This window comes from Podarcis erhardii, assembly GCF_964252035.2.
Source record: "Podarcis erhardii genome assembly, chromosome: 4".
NCBI lineage: Eukaryota > Metazoa > Chordata > Lepidosauria > Squamata > Lacertidae > Podarcis > Podarcis erhardii.
In genome coordinates, this window is record NC_138508.1 from 20,014,243 (window position 1) to 20,033,845 (window position 19,603).

At 43.3% G+C, this 19,603-nt stretch overlaps 1 protein-coding gene across 3 annotated transcripts in view; it reads left to right on the top strand.

The window, feature by feature from the left end:
* The window catches only part of CNTN5 (contactin 5), a 689,184-nt gene that overhangs the window by 434,321 nt on the left and 235,260 nt on the right, over positions 1 to 19,603 (top strand). For 2 of the 3 annotated variants that reach the window (XM_081860152.1, XM_081860151.1), the window contains exon 4: positions 7,759 to 7,983. The exons of the other annotated variant lie outside the window; for it this stretch is intronic. In XM_081860152.1, coding sequence (XP_081716278.1) covers positions 7,759 to 7,983 — 225 coding nt within the window. The remainder of the gene's footprint in view (positions 1 to 7,758; positions 7,984 to 19,603) is intronic. 3 annotated transcript variants of the gene reach the window in all.

Genomic DNA, 19,603 nt, shown 5'->3' on the forward strand with positions numbered 1-19,603 from the left:
ACAAGAGAGGTTTGAGTGGGTAGGAGTTTAGGAAACGTTGTTCTAAATCCGCCATGAAGATGTTGGCATACTGTGGGGCCATGCGGGTGCCCATTGCTGTGCCGCTGATCTGAAGGAACAGGTCATCACCGAATTTGAAGTTGTTGTGGGTAAGGACAAATTGGCAGAGTTTGGTAGCAAAGTCCGCTGTGGTTTTATCTGAAATGGTATTCCTTATAGCTTGTAAACCATCGTTGTGTGGGATGTTGGTATACAGAGATTCCACATCCATAGTAGCTAGTATAGTATTGTTGGGAAGATTATTTAAAGATTGTATTTTCCTCAGAAAATCTGTGGTGTCACGTACATAGCTGGGAGCACTGATGGCATATGGTTTCAGAACAGAGTCCATATAACCGGAGACACCCACTGTAATAGTGCCAATACCTGAAATGATGGGGCGTCCTGGATTTCCTGGTTTGTGTATTTTAGGTAGAAGATAGAAAGTTCCTGGTCGAGGTTCTGTTGGTGTGTTTGTGAGGATCTGTTCTTGGATGTGTGGGGGTAGCTCCTTAACAATCTTGTTCAGTTCTTTTTTGTATTCTTGTGTGGGGTCTGAGTCCAATTTTATGTAAAAGGCGGTATTGGAAAGTTGTCTGTGAGCCTCCTGAATGTAGTCAGTTTTGTTCATGATGACGACCGCTCCACCTTTGTCCGCTTCTTTAATTATAATGTCTGGGTTGTTTCTGAGATTATCTATGAGATTATCTATGTTAAGACCATGTTCATGGATCTATGAGATTATCTATGTTAAGACCATGTTCATGGAAAACAATCTTGTGGGTGGTCGCCAAAGAAGAAAGGCTATTGTGAGGATAAAATAAAATGATTGCCTGCATAGAATGTGTTCATCTCATTCAACACCTGGAGCCTTTAGAATGGCAGGGTAATAAATATGATGAGCACTTTAATGACAAATTAAATAATTATAATTCACGACTTCTTGCCTCCTATTCAAGTGTGGGAATCCCACTTTAAAAATAAGCTTAAACAAGAAAAGTGCCAGAGGATTTAGCAAAACAAACTTGAAATGTCCACTTTTAAATGCATCCAGTGATCAGGATGGAAACCAATTTAAAGTGAACCCAGCTCTCCCTCCCCCACCCCTTGCTCCTTATCATTCTTGTCCAAATTTTATTAAGAAACAAAACCGGCATTAGAATCATATAAGATACAGTGGTACCTCGGGTTACAGACGCTTAACATTACAGATGCTTCAGGTTACAGACTCCGCTAACCCAGATCTGGATGAGAACAGAAATCATGAGGCAGCGGCGCAGTGGCAGCAGGAGGCCCCATTAGCTAATGTGGTGCTTCAGGTTAAGAACAGTTTCAGGTTAAGAACAGACCTCCAGAATGAATTAAGTTCTTAATCCGAGGTACCACTGTACATGGAAATCAAAATATCAAGCAAGTTGCAGCCTTCACTCTTTATCCATAAGCAGAACTGCTGGACCAGTTTCTGTTCTGAAAGGGTTAATGTGTGTACAGAATACCAAAAAGGCTCATTCCATGCAAGATGTTTGCTTAGTCTCTAGTCCCAAGGAAAAATTATGATCAATCTATAAGTTCAACCTTCTGGGACAGTGTAGATCTTGTTAAAATATGATAAGGAATAGACCGGGAGACAATGGAAGATAGCATTGTAAAGAAAACCGCATTATATTGCTACGTGGAGCTTTCTCGTGGCATCACTGCGAGAAGCCCTCTGCCCATACTTCATTTTAATATTTAACAGTAGATCACGGACTATTGCTATTTCTTCTTCTTCTTTTTATGGGTGCAGCAGTATTAAATTACAAAACTAAGTAATTCTTTATGGTGAGAAATAAAAAAAGGGTTTAAGAAAAATAGAATGCCATTTCAAGGCAGGAACTGAAATAGGATATGTGTTCCTATACAAGATAACAAGCCAAAGCTGACTTTTGAAAAGATGGCTGCCCTGAACCACTAATCCTTGGGGAGGCAGCTGGCCAATGGGCTGAGGGATCTCTCTGGCTTCCAATGGCTTCCCCCATTCACTTCAGCACAGGGGGGAGAGGCATTTTTGCTAATGCAGAAGGAGAGCATTCTCCTCCACTGAAGTGTACAGTAAAGTAGGAGAAAGCCAATGTTCCCCCATAGATCAGAGACCAGTGCATGTGTTACTCAATTCTAGGGCATATTCAACTACACACCATGCCTTTAGCACTGCCCCCCACTGTTAGTCTTTTATTTTTTTTTGGGGGGGGGGGAATCAATCATTCATAAATAGGTGGCCCATCCTGCTGCTTTGATCAGAAAACTAGTCAAAGACTCCAACCATGGCAGAATCAGATCTGCTTTGGGTGGAGGGCTGGAGTCTTTGGAAGAGGACTATAGCTCAGGGATACAGCATCTGCTTTGCATGCAAAACATCTGAGGTTTCAATGCTTAGGATTCTCAGCTAGGGGTGGGAGACACCCCTTCTTTGAACCCTGAAGTACAAATTTGCGTAGACAGCACTCAACCAGTTTGACTTGGCAAAAGTCGGCTACCTGTGTTGCTATGTCTGCAGTATCAAGAGTGAAGTTTCCATCTGCAGAAGCAGCTGATGAAAGATGAGCTCTATGCAAGGAGGAAAGCTGCTGGGGGGGGGGGTTGTTGAGTTGTAAGAAAGCAGTGATTTTCATTGCAACATGCATTCATCACAATCAGCACTGTTTCCCTTCCACTGCAATTCAACTTCCACAAAGTACTGCACTATTTGTGTCATTGTCCACTTAAGTTACTAAAGTTACATAACTCTTTAGGTTTATGCAACTTACATTCATTTCAATGTAAAGGAAACATCAAAACAGTGTAAAAAAAACCCACACCCCAAAACAGACCTGCCATTAACTACATATGATTTGTGGACTGAAAAAACCCACAACAATGATATGAATAAATACAAATCGTATTATTTTTACCTGATTTTTGTTCCCTACCACAAACTGGAACAATATCCACTTCCTTTTCCATTGGAATTCTCCAACATTCCCCCTTTAATATTGTGTGATGTTATGTTTTAATATTAATGTTGTGTTTTTAATTTTTGCAACCTTGGGATGAAGGGCGAGTAATAAATTGTAATCATCATACTGGTGGTGGTGGTGGTGGTGGTGGAACTTGAGCGGAAAAATGCCACAGGTGGAGGATTAAACTCTCTTTCCACCTGCCTGTCACCTCTCTTCTCCTCTCCCTCCTTGTAAGCTGCAATGCCAGGCAGCTACCCTTTCACTCAGAATTGCTGCCTCCTGAGGCTGCCTGTCAGGATTCATTACATGGTGGTTTGTCCCTGAGAGAGCTTCCCCCTTTTGGTTCCAGAAAGAATTGGCACGGTGCAAGGATTGCCTAAACTAAAGGCAATCCCTGCTTTAACGCTTGATTATCCACACGGACGCATTATAGTTATACTGCACAGTGTCTGGATTTTAAACCCTAAAAGAATTCAGGCTGAGAAAACTTGGATGTAAACCTGACCAGATGTTCTGGATTACACCCTCTGCTGCTCATGTCTATTGGGTTCATAAATTTCAGCTCATCAAGCTGTGAGCTGAAAACTGAAGGCTGTATTTTCCTGCTCCACAGATGACTGTAACTCATCTTAAATATCAGACTTCTTCAGTCTGAAATGCTTTGTGACCTCTTTCAGGTACAGAGAAGTGGAAAAAATACAAATAATATAAATTCAATTACAAGAGAAACTTTTATTATAGGATTGAGGCCTCTCCCTACCTTCCTTGTATTTGAACACCCACTGCCTGAATGTGACATCCCTGTCAGTGTGGTGCAGTGCATTAGTCATTATAATAGCCCTCAGTTCAGCCCAAAGGTCATGGTTTCCGTTCCTACTATCTTCCATGCTGAAGGAAGTATGGGGTGGTACACCTGGGGGGTGGGTTTAGCTCGGTGTTTTCCATATACAGTGGTACCTCAGGTTACATACGGTTCAGGTTTCATATGCTTCAGGTTACAGACTCCGCTAACCCAGAAATAATGCTTCAGGTTAAGAACTTTGCTTCAGGATGAGAACAGAAATTGTGCTCCAGCGGCATGGCGGCAGCAGGAGGCCCCATTAGCTAAAGTGGTGCTTCAGGTTAAGAACAGTTTCAGGTTAAGAACAGACCTCCGGAACGAATTAAGTACTTAACCCAAGGTACCACTGTAGAAGGCCCCTAGATACTGAAAGCCACGCATCCTGATTTGGAACGGCCTGGGTCTCCCCAAGTGCTTTGCAAGTAGTTTGGGCATTTTCTGAGAGATCATCAAATTTCAGAAAGGCACATCCCCAAATAGCTGATCTGCTGTTACCATCTCTTTGGATTATAACAACTTCCTCCTACAATGAACCTCACACACCTCACTTCACCAAACTTTCCAATTTTTGAGTGGGAAGGAAACAAAACAGAAATGGGCAGGCCAAGCAAGCAACGCCCTCGTATGTGAAGCTGGAAGTGTTATCAGAACTTGAGTAAAAACACCCAAAGAAAGTATGTGGTTGGGGAGGGGAAGGGTCTCAAGGGCCAAATGTGGGGGTGCATTTGGCCCTCAGGCCTGAGCTTCTCCATCCCTGCACAAAATGAACGAATGCTGTCAATGGTTCAATTAAATCCCTGCCCTCTAAAGCTGGTCCAGTGGTCCAATCTTGGCAGCTTTTGTATGTTCCCATCTATTTTCGCGCTACGTCTAGTCTACTGAGCTCCCTGCTGATAGCCGAGTGCCTTTTCCTGCCACCTGCACCTGATCAGAGATAATAGTTGTCTGTCATACTTGACAGCTTGCCAATATGCAGTAAATTCCGAAATGCTGGAAGCCCTCGGTGATTGACAAGAGCCGCAAAATGCACAAACTGTGCCTGACAGCCCATGCCTCCCAGGGGGAGAGACTCTGCGTTCACCATTAGGGGACAGTTGCTTTCCCTGACCATGCCTTGCCCTTCAGTCTCAAGAGTCTTTATGAGGAAGTTACTGCTCAGGTGAACTCTGCTGAGGTTTTCTAGTCTTGGGGGCTTAGGCTGGCACTGAGGAAGGGCAGTACCTCAGTGGTAAATGATCCGCTTTGTCTGTGAAAGGTCCCAGGTTCAGTCCTCAGCATCTCTAGATAAGGCGGGGAAGAGATCCCAGTCCGAAATCTTGGAGAGCTGTTGCCAGTCAGTGTAGGAAGTACTGAGCTAGATTGGCCAATGGTCTGACAGGCATCTTCATGTGTTGTGAGGTGTAAATATTTGGGAGTGTCTAGGAATTAACGCCAGCAGTTCATAGCAAGTTTTATACTCAATAAAGTTTCCGGTATGTTTAAAAGAGCTCCTAATTATTATAGCAACATTAGAATTTCTAAATTAAATATCATGGTTATTGTGTTCTTGTATGGTCAAGGGATATAGCATTTAGCATAAGATAATGCACCATATGATCAGTATGGGAGGGCTTAAATTCGCTTCACATATCCATGCGAAGAAACAGGTAGCACGAACAGTTCATGCAGATATCCATTCACCTTGCCATGGTCATATGGTCCTGTGGTTGGTGGTATTTTGGGGTCTGCTTGTTTCTTTTAATTATACCAAGATTTCGATCCCAGTTTTCCCCTCCACAAGAGATGCTCTGTGGAGGCATCTTATGTATACAACAGCTGAAAATGTACATCGAACAATACCAAAAGCCATATAAATAATTTGATTAAAATAATCAAATAAATAACAAGTCACCCAAACAACACAACTCAGGGCCATCCTAACAGGTAATAACTTAGGGCACAATACAAACCTTTCCTGTGGCACGTTTCCTGTTATTACCTAACAGGTAAAAACTTAGGGCACAATACAAACCTTTCCTGTGCCACGGACTGGAGGTGGCAGAGGTCACCCTCCACCTACCACAGAGCAGCACTGCCAGTGTGGTGTAGTGGTTAAGAGCGGTAGACTCGTAATCTGGTGAACTGGGTTCGCTTCCCTTCTCCTCCACATGCAGATGCTGGGTGACCTTGGGCCAGTCACACTTCTCTGAAGTCTCTCAGCCTCACTCACCTCACAGAGTGTTTGTTGTGGGGGAGGAAGGGAAAGGAGATTGTTAGCCACTTTGAGACTCCTTTGGGTAGGGATAAAGCAGGATATCAAATCCAAACTCTTCTTCATCCAAACTCTTCCACCCGCAGAGTGATGCTAGTGTCACCCCATCGGGACAGAGCTCACCATTCCATCCCCTTAAAGTAAGTAAGCAGAAGTATTGCCACTGGCCTTACGGTAGCCCCTCAAAAGCTCCCAAATGGAGCATTCCAGGTAGGGGAGGGCCCCATTGCCATTGCTGGCATAGCATAGAGCTATCTCCCTCCCTTCCACTACAGCCAGAATGAGCAATGGGGCAGAAGTTGTGGCACTGGGTTTGCTGCTCTATCATGCCCCACCACTGCCTTGCCTGGGCTGGGATGAAACAGCAGCAGAATTGAAGTCTTTCCATACTTTTAAGTCCTCAAATGCCAGCTGAAATCAAAGAGAATTCTTTGGCCAGTGCATTCCACAGAAGGAATGCTGCAGATGAAAAAGCCTTCTTACATGTTGCCACCATCTGTAAGTCAGAAGACGGTGACGTGCCCAGTACATTAGATCAGCTTTAAGGATAAACAGATTCACAATGAAGGAAATAGTCCCTCAAGCAGGTTGGACTTCAGGACCTTTTTTTAAAAAAATTATTTTTCTTTATTTTTTACCAACAACCAAAACCCACATAATGAACCCCCCCCCCAGGCGGCTGATACATTGAGTAAACATAATCAATAATAACATATTCAAATCAACCATATGTACAATTCTATATACATTAACACTCCTCCCTCCACAAGGTTTATTTAACTTTTAACATTTTAATTGCCCCAAATTGTTCAAACCTACCCAAATAATTCAGTATCTTCTCAAACCACTCACTCTCTTTCTCACTGACCTTAAACCCTAGGATTTTAAAGGTAATAATGAACAAACCCTGACTTCCACTTTGCAATGGATCATTTATTGGAAGTCGATGAAACTATATTTATTTAGTTATTTAAATTTTTTTTTTTAAAGATCATCAGTCAATGCAGTTGGTACAATAAAGCGGCTGCACGGTTTTCAGGAGCAGCTCTTGAACCTTAAATGGTCCAAATGAGATGTCCAAATAAGAATTTTTTTTATTATTTAATGAATGCCTGCGTAACTGTAAAGGTAAAGGTAAAGGGACCCCTGACCATTAGGTCCAGTCATGGCTGACTCTGGGGTTGCGGCGCTCATCTCACTTTATTGGCCAAGGGAGCCGGCGTAAAGCTTCTGGGTCATGTGGCCAGCATGACTAAGCCGAACCAGAGCAGTGCACGGAAACGCCGTTTACCTTCCCACCAGAGCGGTACCTATTTATCTACTTGCACTTTGATGTGCTTTCGAACTGCTAGGTTGGCAGGAGCAGGGACCGAGCAATAGGAGCTCACTCCATCACGGGGCTCTGAACCGCCAACCTTCTGATCGGCAAGTCCTAGGCTCTGTGGTTTAACCCACAGTGCCACCTGTGTCCCTGTGTAACTGTAGCCAGGTCTAATACAAATGGGAATGCGAAGAAGTGCTGGACGTCATGGACTGTGCATGACCAGATTAGAAGTCACATTTGCTTTGTACAAAAACTGTGCATTCTTAAAGATACCTCACCCACAACTCAGAGTAACCCCCTCCCTCTCTTTTGTTTCACCTGTTAGGATACTCCAAAGCTGTTCCGGGAATCCCTACTTCATATGCTGCTGTCTTGAGGCTCAAGTCTGCCAGCTCATCATACTCCTCATCGGCCCTTAACTCGAAGAGCAGGCAGCGACCAAGCAGCCCTGCTTTGGGAAGCATCTCTTCGCCAAGCTGGCAAGGGGCACCACAACATTATCACTCGCCGACAAACCTCTATCACTTTGCAGAGGCCTTCAAGCATGATGGTATGATCTCCCACCCCTTGTGGGTCTTTCAGAGCATTATTTAACTGTGGGATTGTGCAATTGTGCTCACCTGATGTCCCAGCAACCAAGTTCCTGCTGTTAACCTGGAAGGAGAGGTGAAGGGATGGGAAGGTAGGCATGGTGCAAACACGCTGGTATGAACTCCAGATTGCCTCTGCCAATTCTGGCCAACTTCCCTTGTGCGCCTCCTCTGTTCTTCCTGGTAACCAGCAATGACTCAGCTGTTGGGAGGTCAGGTGAGCCCCACTGCCCCCACCAAACCACCCACAACCCAAGAGAGAAAGCATAGCTCTAGGGTTCTGTTTTGGGTGTGTTATTTATTTTATTGGGATTGTTTCTGAATCTGCCACTAGATTTAAATAAACAACACGCAGCCAAAAAAATAGATAAAATAAAAGCTCTTTCTGTACTCTTAAAACAGGCGCTTTCAACATATTTCCTAAGGTTCTTTTCTTACTGAAGCCAAAGTAGGGTATCTGTGGAAAACCCAACATGAAATGAAATTGCATTACAACCTAACCTGCTCTATATTACTTATGTCAATATCTTTGAAAGTCAATACAGAATGGGTTAGGAAACTATTATATTTCTCCTTTGCACCAATATTTTTCAGACTGACTCCAGAACACTAGTTCAGTAGTTTGCAACTATGAGCTTCTATTTATCAAACTAATTTTATCATCAATCAAACATGTTTTATAGAAGTCTTCTATAATGAGCACCTTCATATTTTTTTCCAGTGTAAAAATCCTTAAGATGATAAATATCATCCAATACATATTATTTAGGGTGACTTCTCTCTCTCTTGCTTTCTTTAGGGATGCAGCTTAATCATATCATCACATTATTTATATCAATAGTCCTCAAAGCATCCATATGCTATGAAGAAAAAGTAGAATAGATAAGGTCAAATTAAAATCCAAGCAAGGGAAAATCAGAAAGAACTGTGTTCTGTTTGAGTCCAGCACAGTGAATATGAATGTGATTTTAAAAATATTTTGCAGCCTCTATTTTTATTATTTCATTTGTGTGAACATTTAAAATTCATTCATGCATTTTTTCGAAATGCACTTCAATGCCTGTGGTTGGCAATGAAGTGGTCAGTCCACGGACAATGGCCTGGACAAAAATAGAAGCAATTTGCCTTAGCAAATAAGATTAGTACTATAGATACTGTGCAAACAATTTCTTCTCCTCTCCCACAAGGTTACTGTGGTCAAGAACTTACTATGAGACAACAATTTAATGCCCTGGAAGCTGGTGTAAAGCAAGCTGGTACAAGTTAAACTAGTATAAAGTTGCACCAGATCCAAACCCTGTTCAGCAGTGGGGCTGCTTGTACTTCTCTGCCTAAGCCTGGTAGAGGGGAAACAAGCCTTTAATATACTGTTCTAGTCCTGGTTGCCAGATCACATGACTGAGCTGAATGGGCTTAGGATCCAACCTGTTCCCTCTCTGGTCCTGCCCCTGCCATGGCCCCAGAATACCCCTTTTGTTGGGAACTTACTTTGGTTTTGTTTTAGAGCCAGCACATCTTGGGCTGAGCTGGGGTTGGGGACTTAAAGCCAGCTGGGGAATCAGCCAGCTGAGCAGGTGATCCATTGCTTACTAAGGTGCCAATGACAGCAGATCTTGCCAAAGGATTGTTCCCCAAAGCTCATTTGGTTTTGATGCCTGTAAAACCATTTTTGTTTAAGCAAGTCTACCCAGACATGCAATTTTATCATGTATATTTGTTTTTAGACTAGTGATTTTGTCTATATTTGATAATTTTATTATGTCCACTTGCTTTTGATGTCAGTTGATTTCATCAGGACTAATTTGGAAACATTTTATATTATTTTTGGTAACCTGCTTAGATTTTTTTTTAAAATGAAGCATTATGTAAACAAGTCACCAGTATGACAGCAAGCTAATAAACTACAGCATACTCTTGTTTGCTTGAGAACCTGGAGAAAAAATAGCTTTGATTAGTCATCTAGAAAGATATTACAGGTGGTCAGGCTACCTCACAGGTCATAGGTATTTGTGGATAAACACCTCTCTGCTCAATCTGACATCAGTAATGTGCAGAATCTCATTTTATATTTTGAGCTGTAGAAGGACATTTCAGGTAAATGAAGTTAGATTTTTTCCCCAAACTAATTTCCCCTGCCCCGTGTAAATACAAGAACATATAAACAAAGAAACTTGTCCAGTGGAACATTCTTATATGCACCACACAGTAAAACAAGCAATAAATTTATTTATGCATTGTCAGTTCAAGTGTCTTCTCCACAGAGTTTTTTGTGTTGTGGGTGGAATATAAGTAAGTTTGATTTTTATACATTTGAGCATTAGGAACTAGGCATTTAATATCCCCAACTAGGCAGCTGTGGCCTTCAGTGATACTCTATTAAGTGGTTTAACTGCTGTTGTTTTAAGCAAACACATTCCCACATAGCCTTATCAGACTGATAGGGAAACTGTGGCCCTTCAGATGTTGGATTGGATTGATCTTTATTACGGCCATTGGCCCGTCACACGACAGTTTCCCATACCAACATAATATACTTAAGCCTCCAAATTTAAAACCGCCAAAACTTACAAAAGACAAACAGGAACCAAAACAAAAACAAAGACTACCATCATACATTACAATAAATTTGTAACCTAAACATCGCCCTCTGCTCATAAATTAATCAAGGATATCAATGGTGATATCACCTAATTACATCCTAAAACATAGATCATGGTTTAAAGGGATTATCCGAGCCACACAGGAGTCCGTTTCTCTTCTTTAATTCAGATATTGCTAACTCCAACTTTCATCAGCCCTAGGTAAAGGTAAAGGGACCCCTGACCCTTAGGTCCAGTTGTGGCCAACTCTGGGGTTGCAGCGCTCATCTCACTTTATTAGCCAGGGGAGCCTGCGTACAGCTTCCTGGTCATGTGGCCAGCATGACTAAGCCACTTCTGGTGAACCAGAGCAGCGCACGGAAACACTGTTTACCTTCCCGCAGGAGCAGTACCTATTTATCTACTTGCACTTTGACGCGCTTTTGAACTGCTAGGTTGGCAGGAGCAGGGACCGAGCAATGGGAGCTCACCCCGTCGCGGGTATTCAAACCGCCAACCTTCTGATAGGCAAGTCCTAGGCTCTGTGGTTTAACCCACAGCGCCACCCGTGTCCCTTTCATCAGCCCTAGCCCTAGCTAATGAACCACAGGTTTCTTGTTACTGTCATAAACAGCTTACAACAGAAACATCTGTACCACTTCAACGAGGAGAGCCATGGCATTATGTACATTTGTAACCCAGACTATTCAAAATGAGTACATCAGGCTCTTCAATTTGAAGCAGCTGGAGAACTTTGCCTGTTTGTTTACAATTTTCACATCCTGCCTTCCTAAAAAAAAACAATGTTCAAATTGACTAGCAACATTCATACAACAAAAAAGGGGGGGAACCACTATAAAAACAGGTGGCAGATTAAATACAAACACCAGGTAATAGAACAACAAATATCACAAAGCTCTCAGAGTAAATATACCATAAAAGGCAATTGCAGCAGTTAAATATCTCTAGGTTCATGAACAAAATGAGTTTTAGAGAGCTTCCACTTAGAGCTGAGTCCAAGATTGCCCATGGAATGACAACATAGCATCCTTACAAGGAATACGCTGTGGGCAGGAATAGTGGTTGCAGGATCTGCTGGTGGGAATAAGGTAGACAGTGGTGGACTGCCCACTAGGCCTCTTTCTATATATCCTATACAGTGGTACCTCGGTACGCTTCAGGTTACAGACTCCTCTAACCCAGAAATAGTACCTCGGGTTAAGAACTTTGCCTCAGGATGAGAACAGAAATTGTGCTCCAGTAGCACGGCAGCAGCAGGAGGCCCCATCAGCTAAAGTGGTGCTTCAGGTTAACAGTTTCAGGTTAAGAACGGACCTCCAGAACGAATTAAGTACTTAACCCGAGGTACCACTGTACTCCATATTCCTATAGTTCATTCTTGGCAGAGTTTGAGTTCCAACAAATATCAGGGTAGTTATTATTATTCATTACTATTTATTATGTTTATTATCTCAGTGGTTGTCTCCCAGGACAATGATCTCTCTCTCCCTTTTGAATGTTTGGTAATCTGCTGTAGGAAAGCATCATCCAGAGTCTTCAGTCTGGCTTGGAGATCTATAGCAGACACCCATGTGTCTTCAAAGACACAGCAATATTTTTTTATATTTTTTAAAGTTGCTTTCTGTACACATTACGCTGAGAATTTCAGAGCTGATTAAGAGATCAGACTGTCTCTTTCCCCAGTAATGAAGGTTAATTGAAAGACCCTGAGGAGGAATCACCTGACTTATAGACAAAGCAACAGTAAATTGAAGGCAAATATCCAAAGAATGAGTACCAAAGTGAAAATGATGTGTCAAACAACAGAGAGCACCTGATTTCTCTGAGCCATCTTAGCACTTATCTTTTCTTTCTTTCTTTTTTACTACATGAAAAGAGCATTTTTTTTTTACTACATGAAAAGGGCTTCTAACAACTATTATTAGAAGCACTACTGTCTCAGATTGCGAAGACAATGCACAGTCATAACAACAACAACAACAACAACAACAACAACAACAACAACAACAACAACAACAACAATTTATTATTTGTACCCCGCCCATCTGGCTGGGTTTCCCCAGCCACTCTGGGCGGCTTCCAACAAAGATGAAAAATACACTAAAATGTCACATATTAAAAACTTCCCTGAACAGGGCTGCCTTCAGATGTCTTCTGAATGTCAGGTAGTTGTTTATCGCTTTGACATCTAATGGGAGGGCGTTCCACAGGGCGGGCACCACTACCGAGAAGGCCCTCTGCCTGGTTCCCTGTAACTTGGCCTCTCGCAGTGAGGGAACCGCCAGAAGGCCCTCGGAGCTGGACCTCAGTGTCCGGGCAGAACAATGGGGGAGGAGACGCTCCTTCAGATATACTGGACCAAGGCCGTTTAGGGCTTTAAAGGTCAGCACCAACACTTTGAATTGTGCTCGGAAACGTACTGGGAGCCAATGTAGGTCTTTCAAGACCGGTGTTATATGGTCTCGGCAGCCACTCCCAGTCACCAGTCTAGCTGCCGCATTCTGGATTAGTTTTAGTTTCTGGGTCACCTTCAAAGGTAGCCCCACGTAGAGCGCATTGCAGTAGTCCAAGCGGGAGATAACCAGAGCATGCACCACTCTGGCGAGACAGTCTGCAGGCAGATAGGGCCTCAGCCTACGTACCAGATGGAGCTGGTAAACAGCTGCCCTGGATACAGATTTGACCTGTGCCTCCATGGACAGCTGTGAGTCCAAAATGACTCCCAGGCTGCGCACCTGGTCCTTCAGGGGCACAGTTACCCCATTCAGGACCAGGGAATCCTCCACACCTGCCCGCCTCCTGTCCCCCCAAAACAGTACTTCTGTCTTGTCAGGATTCAACCTCAATCTGTTAGCCGCCATCCATCCTCCAACCGCCTCCAGACACTCACACAGGACCTTCACCGCCTTCACTGGTTCTGATTTAAAAGAGAGGTAGAGCTGGGTATCATCCGCATACTGATGAACACCCAGCCCAAACCTCCTGATGATCTCTCCCAGTGGCTGCATGTAAATGTTGAAAAGCATGGGGGAGAGGACAGAACCCTGAGGCACCCCACAAGTGAGAGCCCAGGGGTCTGAACACTCATCCCCCCCAACCACTTTCTGAACACGGCCCAGGAGGAAGGAGCGGAACCACTGTATGACAGTTCTCCCAGCTCCCAGCCCCTCAAGACGGTCCAGAAGGATGTTATGGTCGATGGTATCAAACGCCGCTGAGAGATCCAGCAGAACTAGGAAACTGCTCTCACCTTTGTCCTTCGCCCGCCGGAGATCATCAACCAGTGCGACCAAGGCAGTTTCAGTCCCATGATGAGGCCTGAATCCTGACTGGAAGGGATCCAAATGGTCCGCTTCTTCCAGGCGTGCCTGGAGTTGTTCAGCAACCACTCTTGCCCAAGAATGGAAGATTTGAGACTGAGCGATAATTGGCCATCATGATCGCATCTAAAGATGGTTTTTTAAGAAGCGGTTTAATAACCGCCTCTTTCAGCAGGTCTGGGAAGGCTCCCTCACGGAGGGAAGCATTCACCACCCCACGAAGCCCATCGCCCAGTCCTTCCCGGCTAGCTTTTCTAAGCCAGGATGGGCAAGGATCCAGGAGACAGGTGGTTGGCTTTACTCGTCCAAGCAGCCTGTCCACATCCTCGGAGGTAACAGATTGGAATTGATCCCACACAACTTGACTAGACAGGACTCTAGCACTCTCCTGCCCTGGCCCTAGTCCCACGGTGGAGTCTACTTCTTCCCGAATCTGAGCACTTTTATCTGCAAAAAAACTTTGCAAAATCATTGCAGGAGATCATGTGGCCCGTACTGGGCCCCGATGTCGCAGGTGGTTCTGCTAAATTGTGAACCACCTGAAAAAGTCTCCTGCTGCTGTTTTCTGCAGATGCAATAGAGGCGGCGAAGAAGGTCTTCTTCATCGTCGCTATCACCACTTGATAGGCTCGACGTTGAGCTCTAACCTGTGTCCGGTCAGATTCGGAATGAGTTATCCGCCACCGGCGCTCTAGCCATCTCAACGATTGTTTCATTGCCCTCAGATCTGTGGAAAACCATCAGGCCTAGTGGCCATTGACAGCCTTTCCAATGAGTTTGTCAAATCCTCCTTTTAAGACCATCCAATTTGATGGCCATTGCTGCCTCCTATGGGAGCAAGTTCTATACTTCAGCTATGGTATGTGCTGTGTGAAATGGTTCTTTCCAGAATCATCTGACATGCGGCTTCATTGGATGACAAACATAGGCAAACCTGGCCCTCCAGCTGTTTTGGGACTACAACTCCCACCATCCCTAGCTAACAGGACCAGTGGTCATGGTTGATGGGAATTGTAGTCTCAAAACATCTGGAGGGCCAAGTTTGCCAATGCCTGGTCTATAAGACGCCCCCATGTATTGAGCTTTTTTGGGGGAGAATTGACCAGAGTTGTTGGGGTTTTTTGAGGGGTAATGCCCACAGTTGTTGAGCAATTTTTTGGGGGGGTGGGAATGCTGAACCAAATATCATTCACCCAAGTGGCAAATGCGAACAATCACAAGCGATGCAAGGCAAATTGCGGAAGCGGCAGCCAATCCAAAGCAGCCCTTGCCGCATCAGCTAATAACTTGCCCATTTGACAAAGCAGCAGCGAATCCAAAGCAGACACCATTCACCCACCCAATCGCTAGATCCTGCTTGCGGATGCAATCAATCGCCCATCCTCCCTCTGCACTACCCATGTATAAGACAATCCCCCTCCCCATTTTTTACTTTATTTTTGAGTAAAAAAAACCTTGTCTAATATATGGAAAAGTATGGTAAATATGAGGTTTTCAATTCATTCAGAACGTTAGCAGTTTCCACAAGGGAGGGTGTGTGTGTGTGAAGGAAGCTTTTGTGGGTACTTTCCACAAGTACCCTCTGCAAAAAGGAAAACTAATAAGCACATGTATATTTAAAATCGACAGAGTCCTGGTAGACACACCGTTGTGACAATAGCAAGTACTGACGTTGCCGAGTTTCAGAAATTGGTTTTTTTATTATTATTATATAAAAAAAATACTGACAGGTGTTTGTAAAAGTCCTGATGAAGAACAGGAGGGGGGGTTTCTGCCCTTGGGAAATTACAGTCGTAAGTGATGGCATATGCCTGTCTATATCTATTTCTCAACAGATCTGTCTTTGTTAAGGGATGTCTTTGATTTATTATGTATCAACATCCTTGCCATGACTCTTTATAACCTATTAATATCCCTTCCCATTTTACATTCTTGCTCACATATTGGTGTGAAAGACAGATAATAAAAGTCGATAAGCAGGCAGCTTGGAGAATTTTGTAGCGGTGGTAGAGATTTAATTCCTCTGCCTTGGCATCTACTTATTTAATGAGTTGTAATTCTGGTTTTGCCTTTTTAAAAAATAAATTCTAGTTTCCCACTGGCTACTGTGAAAACAGGATGGGCTATTGGTCTGATCCATCAGGCTGTTCCTACATTCTTATATTCATAACATAGGACGGCATTGGGGCCAAAAGGTGGCAGCTGATTCCTCTGCTTAAAAAAACCTCTTGGATAATTTCCAATCAGTCAGTGTTTCAGGAATAGTAGCATCAAGCCTCTCAGTGCTTGGGGGTATTAATCTGGAGTCCTAAATGTGACCTATAGGCACAATGTTGCCCATCAGCCTCCCCTTTTATCAGAAGAGTACTTTCTGCCCTTAAAAAAGAAAATTATCATTTTCAGTCTCCTCCTGAACTGTAAAAGAATGCCCATCATCTCCTGGAAAATATTCAGCAAAATGGCCTCCCAAATTTCCCTTCTGTGAATTTTTGGGCACAAATGTTGATCCAGTTTTAATATCTTTCAACATTATTTGACTATTGTTGAAGGAAGGAAATGGCTTCACGCCTATGCTTCCCATTTCAGTCACTGAACATTGAGCTGAAAATTTGGAAAAGAGAATTTTCTGAATTAAAAACTGTGGGAGAACTCTACCACTCTCCTTGCCTCAAGAATACTGAGTACCCCTCTAGTTTTGCCACCCATAAATATTGTGGAGCAGCTATTTTGACTCAGCCCTAAAAAGTAATAAAGAAATCTCTCAGAATGAGTGTTAGAACACTTTTACTGAGGATGATCTGCACCAGTGATAAATGAATTCCCCTCAACTAAACTCAGAATTGAGTCAGCAACTATAAGCACTGTAGAAAATCACTTTAGGGAGGGGGAGGTGAAACTATTTTCAATAGGAACTCATAATTTTTTATACTGATTTGCTTCCTTTTAGGACCCATGCACATTCCCACACTACCAATTTAGAATTGTAGCATGGGGTGAGAAATAGTCACTTGTTCAAAAGGAATTATAATTATAATTACAGTTACTACTACTACTAAAACTGCCAGAGTCATGCTTTAAAAGTCACATTAACATGCTTCTTTCCTGAGACCATGACTGGCTTTTCCAACTTAGAGACTCCCGAGCAAACTGATTGCTCAGAGAAAAAAGTATTGTTCTTAAATTAAATTCCCGTTTTTTAAAAAGAAGAAAAACACATTAAAGTAAATTTCAGCAATCAACCATCACTTAATCAAGAGGAAGGGATTAGAGTGTTCCACTTCAAAGAATGAGCAAGCTTTGAGCACCTTAGTCGGTCTGAGGAATGCAGATGGCGGAACCATGGAACAAAATTAGCACAGAAATTCGAAACGACCTTGCTTTACGTTATAAAACAAGAGGAAGAATTTTGGGGCAAGGGGACTCTCCCCAGAGTACATCCTGACTTTATGAGTTGAAGGTGGAATAATTCCATGTACATTAATTTGACATGTTGATGACATCACTCATCCTGAGTTGAGTCCATAGGACGGCTGGATGGTGCTTTGTATGCAGGGCAACACCTGCATCCAAGCTGGTGCCAAACTTATTGCTCTGCTTTCCTTTGGACCAGATAAGGAAGGCTGAGAGCAGGGTTTTGTCATCTGGGCAGCCCAGGACCTCCATACACACTGCCCAGGTTTATGTCTTGGGGAGGCCAGTTTAGTGCTGCTAATGCAGTTGTTTGACATCACTCCATTGTCCGTTGAGAAAGGTGGAGGCTAACAACAATGTGTGTGTGCTCTCTCCAACACATATGTTTAGTAGTAGTAGTAGTAGTAGTAGTAGTAGTAGCATTTCCACTGTCAAGAGCAAAATGTTTTAACAATCAATCTCTATCCATGGAGAACTCTGGGAATTGTAGCTACATGATAGGGTTCTCTCTTAACAACTCTCACCACCCTTAACAAACTACAGTTCCCAGGGTTCTTTGAGAGAAACCCATGCTGTTTTAAAGTGGTACCATAGCAATTTAAAGGTATGGTGGGAATGTGGCCAAACTATGTGACAGGTTTGTCTTTAACCTGTAGCAGTAAGAAAACCAGTGAATCTCATGACACCTTAAAGACAAATGCATTTGCAATGGCAAAAGCCTGTATGTTCCTAATGCTTTCAAGCTTGTGCGTGTTGCTGTTTTTTTGTTTTTACTTTAAGTTTTAATTAAAATAATTGTAGAATACAGTAAGCTTGATTCCAGACAGTCAGTAATAAGGTGCATGGTTCTGGACATAAACTTCAGGCTAATGTCTTATTCATGCTTAACTGAGAGAAAGCAGTACTGAATTTGATGGGATTTGTTCCTGAGGAGGCTCATAACTAGAACTCCACCTTTTAAAAATAGCAAGCTGTATCTTTCAGATGAATGGATTTTCAGGTTTGTTACCTTTTTTGTCTGTGGTGCTGTTTTCAGATGTTGTAAGCCACGATGCTCGTTTGAAGATGGGTGGAGTAGAAAAGTAATGGAAAATAAATATCTGCAGATGTCTTCCTATGAGTCTCCTGTAGATAGATTGCTGATATTCATATCTGTAATTTCCTAGCTACCCCCTTCATGCTCCTATGAGGTCCCAAATTGACAAGGATTGATCTGAATCATTATGTCTGCTGAGAAGCAGAAGAGCCCAATCATGCAAACCCTTATGCATAAGGGTATTTTGGTGCATAAGTGAAAATCTTCCAAATTAGCAGATGAAAATCGTTGGCTTGTTTAAGAGCATCCATGTCACGGGAATTAGACACACAAAGTTATGAAGCAAATTATTTGATGGTTATAGAGCAGTGATTATGCAAAGTGCTGTAAAAAAAGTGTTACCTTGTTCCTGGATAGTTAATGCTGCCATTTCCATCCTCCTCATGAGTCTGAGTAGCTGTGTGACAAGGTAGAAATTCAAATGGTGAGGCATTTCCCCACATGGAGGTTCATCAGCGAGGAAATACAGGCCTAATGTCAGTATGTGGCACCTTTGGGCAGCTGACAGAGCCCCTCTGCACTCATGCTTGCCTGTCTGTTCCTAATACAGTGAGTCATCTCCTACGGTGTCTCATATAGCATTGCACTGAGGCATTGTGGGAAGTTTAGAATAGCAGATCATAGCTACGCACCACTGCCATGAAGTAAAACCACAATCAGGAGCAATGCTGACTAGGGAACCATAGGAAGCTGCCTCAGACTGAGTCAGACAATTGGTCCCTCTACCTCAATGTGGTCTACACTGACCGACCGCCGCTCTGTGGGTTTGCAGACAGGTGACATCCCTAGCCCTGCCTGGAGATGCTGGGGATAGAACTGGAGAACATCTGTATGAAAAGCAGATGTCTTATCACCATAGGCTAGATCAGCATTTCTGAAACTTGGGTCTCCAGCTGTTTTTGGACTACAGCTCCCATCATCCCTAGCTAGCAGGACCAGTGGTCAGGGGCGATGGGAGCTGTAGTCCAGAAACAGCTGGAGACCCAAGTTTGGGAAACCCTGAGCTAGGTGCTCATGTCCTAATCACATTTGCTTACCCTTTCCTGCTGGGTCCAATTTACAACACTGTCCAGCGAGAGAGGGCATGATCAGTGATCTTCTGTGTTTTCATTTTTGCCATGCTTGGAGAGGGCAGGTGAGCTAGTAGCAACAC